The sequence below is a fragment of the Scomber japonicus genome, chromosome 8, assembly GCF_027409825.1.
Source record: "Scomber japonicus isolate fScoJap1 chromosome 8, fScoJap1.pri, whole genome shotgun sequence".
Lineage (NCBI taxonomy): Eukaryota > Metazoa > Chordata > Actinopteri > Scombriformes > Scombridae > Scomber > Scomber japonicus.
The window spans coordinates 5,403,809-5,416,604 of record NC_070585.1 but is presented as its reverse complement, the minus strand read 5'-3'; the positions used below and the strand labels follow the sequence as shown (position 1 = coordinate 5,416,604).

The window sequence follows — 12,796 nt, the reverse complement described above, 5'->3', positions numbered from 1 at the left end:
GTGGAGGAGTTCAAGTACCTCGGGGTCTTGTTCACGAGTGAGGGAAGGATGGAACGGGAGATCGACAGGCGGATCGGTGCGGCGTCTGCAGTAATGCGGACTCTGCACAGATCTGTCGTGGTGAAGAGAGAGCTGAGCCGAAAGGCGAAGCTCTCGATTTACCAGTCGATCTTTGTTCCTACCCTCACCTATGGTCATGAGCTTTGGGTAGTGACTGAAAGAACAAGATCGCGGGTACAAGCGGCCGAAATGAGCTTCCTCCGTAGGGTGGCTGGGCTCTCCCTTAGAGATAGGGTGAGAAGCTCAGTTATCCGGAGGGAGCTCGGAGTAGACCCGCTGCTCCTCCACGTCGAGAGGAGCCAGATGAGGTGGTTCGGGCATCTAATCAGGATGCCTCCCGGACGCCTCCCTGGTGAGGTGTTCACCACGCACGTCCCACCGGTAGGAGACCCCGGGGAAGACCAGGGACACGCTGGAAAGACTATGTCTCTCGGCTGGCCTGGGAACGCCTCGGGGTCCCCCTGGAAGAGCTGGACGAAGTGGCTGGGGAGAGGGAAGTCTGGGCTTCCCTGCTTAGGCTGCTGCCCCCGCGACCCGACCCCGCATAAGCGGCAAGAAGATGGATGGATGGATGGATGGACAATTTATTGCATTTTTCTTTTTGATTTCTAACTGTTAGAGTGAGTTTTTCCATTTGCAATGTTTGTTCTATTGTTCTATGCCATACCTGAAGGTCTGGGGATTCGGCTTGTTTCCAAAGTCTAGTCACTTGTTTCAGTGCCATTAAACTAAGCAATTTAAATATGTGTCTCTCTCTAGTGTTGATTTTTCCCAAAAAGTTTCCATAAGTAATAGGCACTGTAATGTCAAAGATGTATTTAATATCCCTCATCACATTTTGCCAGTACACCTGTATTACTGAACAGGTAAAGAATATGTGTGTCAGAACAATTCTTAATATGTTTTGAATGTATTTTGGTTTGACAACAAATAAATATATATTATTTAATATTTCAAAGTGATACCTCTGGATGGTCCCATTCATCCTTTCCACCAGTCCATTTGTCTGAGGATGATAGGGTGAGCAGATGCTTCTTTTGATACCAAGCATTTGGCATACATTTGAATGATCTGTATTAAAAAGAAATGAAGACAGCAAATTAAAAATAGGCATAGATGGAATAAGATGTGACTGAGATAGCCTATGCGGTGTTAAAATTGTGATTACCAAAAATCAGTATATGATAAATGTTATGTGTATATATATATTTATATATATGTACTGATTTCCTGATGGAGTTTTTAATTTGCCAATCAAGTCCATCCCAACCAGTTCAAACGGTGTGGGAACCTGTAACACATAAAATATTATTGATTAAAGGTGTGTCAAATTCCTGTATAATTTTAATATCTGTTAATAAATTATTTTAGTTGAAAAACAAAGATGAAACAATAACAAAGATGAGATGTTTACGTATTTTTTTTACTTTGATTGGTGTGTATTCCACCTGATGACACTGCTGGCCTGGCATGCAGTACACTGAGTCACCTGAAATAAAAACAAGAACAAAGTTTTATTATTATGTATATATATATAATCTTCCCAATCTGTGACATAGACCAACAACAATCCGATAGGAAAGCATAGCTTTATAGTGACCCACTGATTAATGTCCTCTGACGTGCCAGGCCAGTAAAACCTTTCTCTGGTGTTTTTCTGGCCACAGCGTGTAATTATCATGTGTTAATATCATTTTTAAGCCCCTTGAACGCCCCTCATATACCCAGGTTAGGTCTAAGAAATCAGCTTGAGGACCCATCTCACCATGCACTTCAAAAGCCTTTGTCTTTTGGCAAAAATGAAAAAATGACATAGCTGGACTGTATAGAATACTGGGGGAGGGGGAAGGTTCCAAACAACAAGACTTTATCTGGTCAAATAGACAGGGATCCATGATGAATGATGAAATAAAGTCAAGTCACTCAAGTGCATCTAGCAGCCTATGCATGCACGTGTCAATTAAGCAGGCCTGTTAATTAATCAAGTGTGCATGGGCACGTAGTAGATACATGTGCAGCCTCCATGAAAATACTTTTTTTTTTGTTGGTCAATCTTCACAGAAATCAGACACAAGGCTTGACCCATCCTCTTGATAGTCACTGTTGGAAACCTAGTGTGTCCAAAACAAAATATGGAGTTATAAGGTTTCCACCCAAACAGCAATGCAATTATCCAGTTGGACTAAGAAAAATATTATTGTCAAGAAAATTCAAAAAAATCTAATGATTGACTGTTTTATTTTCCAATTTGATGGCAGGACAGCACTGTGTGTGTGCAGGAAAAATAATGAACTAGTACAAATTGGACAGTAAAAAGCTGAGAAGGGCACATGAGCTTCTGTGCAGGAGCCCCTCAGGGTACTAATCCAGCCTTGAGTGTGAGGTGTAATGAGAGATAATCTGTCACATATGATGCTTCAGGATAAAGACCAGTCATTTTGAGGTAGAATACATCTTTAAGTTAGGAAGGAGCTACAATCATTTTTTGGCAGGTGAAAAGGCCCATTTTCTGTTGTAATGGTCCTTTAAAAGAGTTAAAAACTGTCCTGTGAGCTCTAATGTTTAGAGATTATAAAGCTCAAGAACGAGATAAAGTTGTATTAAGGCAGAAATCATCTTTCATTAACTGTATTTCGCCTTCAATCAATTTTTGGCAGGTAAAAATGCTCAAGAATGAGATAAAGTCATATTTAGGCGGAAACAACCTTTCAGTAAGTATATCTGGCAGACAATCACTTTTTGGCAGACACCGGCACTCATTGGAAGCCAATCAAATTCCTTTGCGACTGTAACATGCTTTCTGTCCATTTCCAAATTAACTCAACCCACGTGCACGGATGGTTCCCACCCACTGCACTGAGGGGACCCACTCACATGCTCATAGCTGCTTGCTCATTCCCAGCGTCAGCCGGAGTCCGTTTCTCACTACTGCAACACAGCTACGACCAGCATGTACCCGAGTCATATACCGAAGTGCTTCCTGTGTCTATTCCCTCAGCTTTTGCTGCTTTTCGGACAACATTGTCTGGCAGCTCGCCCCTTGCTTGTCTTTCTGATCGATGGATTCCGCTATGACTACATGGACGATCTGCATGCCCTACCCGGATTTCGTGAGCTAGTGGACAATGGAGTGAAAGTGGACTACATGACGCCGGACTTTCCGAGTTTATCATACCCTAATTACTACTCATTAATGACAGGTAGGCTATCTATCTATCTATCTATCTATCTATCTCGTCGTCTTTTCACGTTTTCTGGTTGAAAACTGAAAGACAAGCCATGTTGCGAGCATTCAACGCAAAATAATAAATACAAATAAAAAATAAAATTATTCATTTTTTTTAAAACAACTCCTCTCTGGGTGAAGTTGGTTTCAAGTTGGATAATCGACAGATATTCGGATATTCACTGTTCAACAGTGAATATCAGACCTCAACTTAATGGGTTTTCCTGCACCTTCTATTTTGTATTAATCTTTAAAAGAAAAGTATTTTTTCTTCAATGCAAATTAATTAAATAATCATACAATGTGATTTTCTGGATTTTTGTCTCTCGCAGTTGAAGAGTAGGCCTACCTATGATAAAAATTACAGACCTCTACATGCTTTGTAAGTAGGGAAAACATGCAAAATCGGCAGTGTATCAAATACTTGTTCTGTAGATGTCAGGAGAGGAGGTGGAGTGATCATTATTTAGTGAGCAGTGTCTATTCTTTCATGTTTATAATCAGAATAAACGATACTGAATATAAATACTGAATGTAAATACAACTGATTGTAAAATACCAGTCTGTGAAACTGGAAATTTACCCAAAGCCCTCAGCAGCAGGCCAAAGATTACTCCTCAAAAAGTAGAATATTTGTCTAGTTATGGTCTGGTTGTATGATGCAGCCAGGGTTTTATTAGTCAGCTCCTGTCCATAAGAGACTCTGGTGTAGTTAGCTGAAGTTAACTGATTACTACCAGTGATGACTTATTTTACTCTTCTTTAAAAAAAAACAACCCTTTATGTTCATGTTGTCTGGGACAGCAAACATCAAGCATCAGCCGAGTGTCAGCAGCACAGTGCGTGTGTGAGCCGGTCTCAGTGAAAACATGGAGCGGAGTTTCCTTGATTTGGGTTTTCTCTCAATAAACAGGCGGAACGAATTCAATACAGCGCAGAGTGGATAGACTGATGTACTGATTTTTGACATGGATAAGAAAAAAATACCAATGGTAGCTACGACCATGAATCCAACGTTCTTGAAAGCCCTCCCCTCAAATCTCGCTCCAAGGTTTCCTGAAAAGTTGTTAGATCTGGCTGTGATGTTCAACAAAAGTCTCAACAAAGTGTCTCAAATGAAACTGTTTGACCTAACTGTCCAGATTTGGGACGGGGTAGGTAAAAAACAGATACTGTGCCCTATAGACACTATCTTGTTAAATTAAGTCATGGAGATCAAGTGATAGACCCAGCCTTCTTTATGATGTTATTTAGTCTGTTTGCATCTTTTGCTGTGATGCCTTCCCCCGCAAGCACATCACCCCTTTGAAGATGGTGCTCGCAACAACAGACTGATAGACTGTGTTAAGGAGTGAATGTTACTATGTTAAGGAGAAGTGAATATCAGTGTGTATTTTCTCTGCTAATGTGTTGTGTTATTTGTATAGCACCAAATCACAACAGAGTTATCTCAAGGCACTTTACACATAGAGCAGGTTCTAAACCGAACTCTTCAGGTTTTAACTTTAAAGAGACCCAACATTCCCACATGAGCAACAGTGGCAAGAAAAAACTCCCTTTTAACAGGAAGAAACCTCAGGCAGAACCAGACTCAGAGTGGGCGGCCATCTGCCTCGACCGGTTGGGGTTGAGAGGAGAGAAAGGAAGGATAGAGGAGAGAAGCACAATGAAAATCAATCAATCTGTCATCCGGACGTCTACAGGCCCAGATTACCTGTGAGAAAGCACAGACATGTCCGGGGAAGAAGTTTAGGTTATTGAATGCAATTAATAGAACATAAATGTTAATGGACATAGATGGATGGATAGAGAGAGAGAGGGAGGAGGAGCTCAGTGCATCATGGGAGTCCCCCGGCAGTCACCCTTTTATTGCCCTGTATTGTGCCCTGTATGAAGGTAGATTTGTGTTTTTATTATTCAATCAAAAAAAAAGTTAATTCAATCAAAAAGAACATTCTTAATCAAAAAAAAAATTCACTTCAATCAAAGAAAAAAAGTGTTTGAATGCAAAAAAAATTTGAGACCCAAAAAATTGCATTTGAACACTTTTTTTCTTTGATTGAAAATGTTTTTTTTAGATTGAAGTGATTTTTTTTTAAATTGAAAATATTTTTCTTTGATTAAATTAACCTTTTTTGTGTTTGGGCTTTATTATGGGTAGGACATTTGTGTCTTTATTATTCAATCCCCAAAAATATCACTTCAATCAAAAAAAAAAAAATTCAACCAAAAAAAAACATTCACTTCAATAAAAATAAAAAAATTAAATCAAACAAAAAGTGTTCGAATGCAAAACTGAAACTGATTTTTTTTTTTTTAAATCATTTGAACACTTTTTTTCTTTGATTGAATTTTTTTTTTTCAATTGAAGTGAAAATAGTTTTGGGTTAGGGTTAAGGGTTTTTTTTGATTGAATCATTTTGACACAAACGTCCCGCAGTGGGCAGATGCTTCCCCATTGGTCAGACATGTTTGAGTGACAAGACTGTCCACACCAATGACGTTTGAGTAGCAATCTCTTCCTACAACAAGCAAGTCGCCATTGGAATTGTAGGCGGTAAGCCAAGGGGAGATTACGTGTATTTAGACGATCCCCACCGAGGGAGGATCTGCTGCTGTCAAGTTACCGGCATCGGAGTACAGTACATCAACACTTCACACACACATTGCTAATATAACACGGATTTTACGTGTATATATGTGTGTCAGGTTCAGGCAACCTAAAACACTTAAAATATCAAACAAAGAAGACAAGACAACAGGATTAGAGTTTCTACTTGCAAGGAGAACGCCAGAGATCTGCTCAGTTTCAATCTCCAACCCGTTCTGAGCAAACCTTGCCGAACCCTTTCTTTTTATTGGCTTCAGGATTTCCCTATTTTACATAGTCATTTTTGCTCTAAGGAGTGGGGGTCACAAGTCGGTCACACACATTTTAAAGATGCTCTGGTCAGAGTCACAAGTTGATCCATGATGGTCACACACTTCCAGGACTTCCTGAGCAGGGTCACAAGTTGGTCAAAGGCCCTGAAAAACAACTTTAAAACAGCATGCTTGTAGACTATAAAGTTGAATGATTATAGAAAGGGTAAATATGTGATAACTTACATACAATAATTCCAACATTTCCCTCCTGTTTATCACATATTTACTCATCTTCTCATTTCACTTATATCAACCACTTCAAAAGATTTTCAGTTGTAAGATCATTTTTATGAGAACAAATAGGTTTACACTCAGAGTTATTTGTTTTCTTTTTACTGTTTACCAATCAGAATCAACATTAGACGGAATCGGGAACAGATCAGGTAAATTATCCTCAGGATCATCATTACCATTATTATCATGTCCAAGCAAAGTACATCTGAGCAAATCGACTCTCCACGGGTGTAATGGCAGTAGTAATTAGTCTATTAATTAACGCACGGAGACAGGGAATACAACAACAGCCACACAAAGTCAAAATCACTGCAAAAACTGCAATTGAGACTAGGACAAAAGATACCAGAGCTCTGTACTTCCCAAAGGCATCCATCCATGAATCCCACAAGGTGGTGTCAACACCGGAATGGTCTTTCATTTTACCATTCAGTGAACGCAGGCCCTCAATGGCCTTAGTCAGACTGCCATCAGCAGCCGTATTGTTGGGGAAGTACAACACTTTTCCCCAAACATTGCACATACACCACCTTTTTCTGCCAACAGCATATCCAGCGCTATTCTATTCTGAAAAGCCATAGGGGAAGTAGCTGCCAGTTGGCCATGTACAGCTTCAAATCCGCTCTGGGTCCAATTTCCTAGTTTTTGAACATTGTAATGAATGTAGTTAATCCTGTCTACGTTTTTATTTATGGTACACCACCAACAGAGGGTGGACTCAAAACCTGCCGCAACTTGATCAGCCAATTTATATTCACTAGGTACACCGCGTGGAACACCGATAGCATCAATGTAAGTTGGATCTTTCTCTGTCAACCAAGCAGTGGATCTTTTCTTACGAAACCACTGTTGTGACACAAATTTAACTGATTCAGTGATCAGTCCGTCAGTCGACATAGGAAGTACTGAAACTGGTAACAGTAATGTCACTAATGCACAATATCAAGTCACATTTCTAGGCAACCTGTCAAAAAGTCTTTCCTACCTTGGGGGTTTCCTCTCCTAAAACCATCTCCTCTTTCCATTTTAATGCACGTAAAAATTACCTCTAGCTACTTTCTTGAAGAACAACGGCTTTTCCTTTTCTGCCACTGTGACCGGAAAAAATGAATCCCAAATACTACACTTTTTACTAGGGTTTGTATTCATGACGTCTATACACACACACACTCCTGTGGTATCACTGCCGGGACAATTTGCAAAAGCGGTCCTGGTCCCATGCAAGCTACACAGTCAGTCTTAGTCATATTGGCAGCTTGTTCTACCATTAACAACCAATTATTATTAGTTCCAGAAACACCAGTTGTGACTTGGAACCATTCATCCATCGTCACATTATTTGCCATCAGAATTCGTCCTCCTTTCTTGTAGGTTCTTTTTGGCATTTCAGGTTTAGTTTGGCTTCCATAACATAGAACTGCTCTAAATTCAGGATCTCTTCCACCGGAATATGCCCACAGATTTATGGATTGACACTCAGAGTTATCAGACTGATATTTTAGTACTAAACCATCCTAAGTTTTGTTCATACTGAATTTTTCTCTCATTTCTATGGCTCCATATATTGACCAATCTGACCAATCGTACCCAGTTTCTCCAATCAGCGCTCCCCATCCGTAACCAATAGTGGCATACCATTCATATGCCGCTCCCCAGCTTTGTCCTTTGTCATTGGCATCATTTCAAAGTGCGGAATATGGAATTATTATCAAAGCAGTTTGATTTTGTGGAGAACAGAAAACTAAAGGGTTATGTTTAGTCTGTATGCCTTCTCCACACGTCTCATCGTCTGCAGTATTTCTCTTAATACGAATTAATGGTTTCATCTTGGTTTCATTGATGTGATAAGTGACGTTTTCAAAATATGTCTGGACAGTATTCATCGGTCTATCAGGCTTAGGTGCTTCCCACAAATACCAAACAAACAGAAAGATCAGAATTGTTAATAGGAATAGGAACCAACACCGAATTGCAACACACAACCATCTTGAAGTCATTTTGACCGAAAAACCTCTTCTACGAGGTTTGGTGGCTTGTAAGATCTTCACTGACTTTCAGGTGTACCTGAACTCTAAATGTCCAGGTCCACCCTATTATCTGTCTTTGGCTCACCTCCCCTGTCGGAGTCTTCAGTCGGAATGATCTTTTTGCAATATGTTAAATGGATCCAAGTTGATCTTTCTGCTATTTTTAATGCTGTGGGGTTATTATTAGTACCTGATACAGCCCTTCCCACTTTGGTGAGTGCCAGTGTTTCTTTTTTATGCTTCATATTAGCACCCAATCTCCTGATTCCACTAATTGGATTTTCTGCTGGGAAACAGAAGAATTTTCATCAGTTTGTTTCTGTTTTTGTTTTCCCAGCATGTTTCTCATGTAGTCAGCTAAATTAGCTTCTTCATCTATTTCCCATTGATTCTTAAATTGAGATAACCTATAAGGTCTTCCAAATAATATTTCATATGGTGATTTTTTTAAATCTATGTGGAACATTACACCAATCTTTAACCACTTGGTTAACGAAATGGGTTCCATTATCACTATATATCTTCTCAGGAATACCATACCTGGGAATAATATCCTTACAAAGTGCTTTCGCTACCGTCAAAGCGTCTGGATTCTTGGTTGGGAAAAGTTCAATCCATTTTGAAAATGCATCTATTATGACTAAACAATACTTTTTCCTTTCACTTTGGTTTAACTCTGTAAAGTCCAATTGGATAATTTGAAACAGATAGTGAGGTGTTGGGAAACTCCCTCTACGTACCGTAGTCTCAAATTACCTTGTGGATTATGTTTAGCACAGGTCAAACATGCTCTACAAAACATTTTTTAATAAGAGTTGAATCCATAAGTGGTAAAGTATTGATGTATCTGTCCTACAATCCCTCCTGTTGAGACATGTGTTTACACCATGGCTCAATATTACTGCCCATTTATAAAGGTTCTTTGGTAGGAAAGGTTTATTATTTGGTCATACATAGATGTCATTTTGTAATTTAGCTCCATTATTTTCCCAAATGCTTTTTTCAGATTGTGGACTTTGTTGTTGCATGTCTTTTAGCGTGGTGTCATCTAAATTAGTTCATTCTTCTAAGGTCAATATATTAAATTGACCTGCCGCAGCTGCTTTCGCGGTTTTATCTGCAAATGCATTTCCTAGAGAAACTTTATCACTACTAGATGTGTGTGCTGCACATTTGCATACTGCTATTTTTCTTGGTAATTGTACTTATTTCCCCAGCCATGGATGCTACTATGACTGCTCTTACAGAATGTGGTAGTGCACAAGCTACACTATCAAGCTTTGATGAAAAATAAGCTATAGGCTTCATCTTATCTCCATATTGTTGTGCCAATACAGAGGTCATAAAATGACCTTTACAGTCAACCATCTGAATGAATGGTTTGTTATAGTCTGGCAATACTAGTGCTGTACTGGACACTAACACTTCCTTTACTTCACAGAAAGCTTTTTCAGCTTCTTCAGTCCATTTTAGCTGAGATGTCATTTTAAGGTCTTCTTCATACATTAATTTATTTAACGGTGCCGTTATTTTAGCATAGTTTGGTACCCAATTTCTGCAATAGTTTGTCAACCCCAGAAATGACATCATCTGCTTTTTACTAAAGGTTTTGGAGCTTGGAGAATTGCAATCTTTCTGTCTTCCATTATTGTTCTTCCTCCCACACTTACATTATGTCCCAAGTATTTAACTTGCATTTTACACATTTGGAGTTTACTTTTGCTTAGTTTATGGCCTTCTTCAGCCAAATACTTTAATAAAGACAAAGTGTCTTCTTTACATGTTTTCAAATCAGGGGAGGCTAATAACACGTCATCTACATATATTAAAACTTGACTTCCCCTTAGGGGTTGAAACTTAGCCATGCTTGCACTCATTACTTGAGAATAGATAGTTGGACTTTCACAATAACTTTGAGGCAATCTAGTATAGGTGTATCTTTGGCCTCCAAAGGTAAATGCAAACCAATATTGACTATCTTTATCTATAGGTACAAAGAACGCATTACTGATATCCACTACAGTAAATACTTTAGCATCTGCGGTCTCATGGGGTGGTTTATTAGGAACATCGAGGGAATAGAAATAGTGTGGTAATCCTATCCCTCGTGAGAAGGAAAAAGTCTCCTTTCTGTAGTTCTGCTTTTCTTTTAACTACAATTCGCCCTTCTTGCGTAGGCACCAAAGCCAATCCTAATAACAACAACCCATTTCTCCCAAGGAGGTTAACTGGACATTCTGCAAACATCAGATTTTGATAGACGGCAAGACGAGCCATCTGGATCTCTTAGCCACACTGGCTCAGATTCTTCAACTTCAGTTAACTTCCCGCTCGCAGATCTTACTACTACAACATTGCAATTAAATTTAACCTTTGGTACACCTTCCCTACAGGTAGTTCTGCAAGCTCCTGTGTCACACAAAAACGTAATGGGTTTTCCATTTACCAACAATCTTACTTCAGGTTTCACATCATCCATTGAGAGTATATCTTGTAAATTTAAAAGGTCTCCATTTATCTTATCCTGTTCACTCTCCTGATAACACTTTGCCTGCCATTCTTGGCCTAGTCAGGCTGAATTATACTTTCTTTCTGGACAATCTTTGGCTTCTTTACTGCAACTCCAACAACAGAAAGGGTTTCTGTTCTGTCTATAATCTCCCCTTCCTGCTCCTCCTCTTCTTGCTCCTCCTTCTGCCTCTATAATTTATTCCTCTTCCTCTAGCACCTCCTCTACCTCCTCCCTGGTAGAGGATTTCTTCCTCATCATGGTAAAAGGTCTCTACAGCCTTCTTACTCTTGTTCTTTTCTTTTACAACTTTCTCTGCATGCAAAGCGTGATTAACATATTTATCAAGAGTTCCTTTTGGAAGTCCTATGTAATGTTTTAGTCACCCAACTACGGATTGCATCTTTAGATCCTGCATGAAGAGCTTTTTTTAATTTTTTTTTTAGCTGTTGCTGGAAAGGCCCATTTGGTTAATTATCATCTTTAAGCCCACTATGAGTCTTAAAAGCAGTGGTCATTCTTATTTTTTTATTCTTCGAACGGCTCATCCTCCTTCTGCTCAACTTCTTCCTATCTCCACATAATTTGCTCTTCACCTAAAGCGTTGAGTAACTCTACCAATAAGGTGTCTTAGCCGAGTAGTCAATTCACTATCAGCATGTGCCAACACCACATTAATGTTATTTAGGGGATTCCAATCCCCTCTCACATAATGCCAATCAGGCCCCAACACAGTCATCCAAATCTGCTGTACATCTTCACCTTCTTCCTTATCTCTAACTTCCCTTCACTTAACTGGCCCTGTTTCATCATCCTCTTTTCTTTGAAACATCAACTGGCTATTTATTTCTTATTCCTTTCTCTCTTGCCTCTCTTTCTTACACTTTCTGTCTCCTTCTTTTCTCTTCTCTTCTCTTCAATGGACATTTTCTAGCTAAGTGTCCTTCTGTACCGCAACGCCAACACCCTAATGTCTTCCCTTCAGAACGTCCCTTGTCTTTCTTCGGACAGTGTCGAGCCACATGTCCGTTTTTGCTGCAACGCCAACAACACAGTATTCCTTCGGGCATCTTTGCCTACACTCCTACTTACCCTCACTCTACTTTACGCTTCCTTCATTCTTACTTTTTCATGGTAACTTCCTATTTGTACTTTTCTTGACAGGCTTATTTCTTAAAAATTATATATATATATATCTCATTGCTGAGTTTTAACAATTTCCAACTAGTTTATTTCATTATTATATTATTCTCCTTCCTTATGTATACTCATTACTTTGTACAAAGGTTATACTTCTCTATTTTCTATGTTCTAGGGACGTCTCCCCAAGTTTTAATATTTATTACATTTTAGTATCTTTTAGTTGCTTCTCTTAGTATCTCTATCCGTACGTCCTTAATTTTACCAGGATCCTGGGTTTCAACATATTTCCAATCTTTGGAGTATATTCTTTACTTTAATTTTTTAGTTTACTCGCTTCTTCCCCATTTTAGTCATTTTTTATCCAGTTATTCAACACCTAGGGTGTTCTAAAAACTGGTTTCTTGTTAATAGGACAGCAAGAAAATTTCCTGTTGTGGTAATTCTCACTTCAACTCTTTCGAGTGGAGAATTCTTGCCTTTGCATCCAGGCAAGATGTTTTTGTGTCGTTTATTATTATTATTCTACCACCTCTTTGAGCCTTAATTTGACCACCTAAACCTGCTCCAAAACTCATCAAATTTGGAACGCCCATCAGATCTGGCAAAAAATTCGATAAAATGGAAAAACAAACAACGTCAAACTCTAGCGCCACCTAGAAACACTAAAACGGC

The 12,796-nt window shown here is 39.1% G+C and overlaps 1 protein-coding gene across 1 annotated transcript in view; it reads left to right on the top strand.

Annotated features, from left to right (window-relative positions):
• Positions 1 to 3,010: 3,010 nt before the first annotated feature.
• Positions 3,011 to 12,796, top strand: part of enpp6 (ectonucleotide pyrophosphatase/phosphodiesterase 6) — a 97,137-nt gene continuing 87,351 nt past the window's right edge. Inside the window, exon 1 of the mRNA XM_053324496.1 lies at positions 3,011 to 3,260. Coding sequence (XP_053180471.1) covers positions 3,011 to 3,260 — 250 coding nt within the window. The remainder of the gene's footprint in view (positions 3,261 to 12,796) is intronic.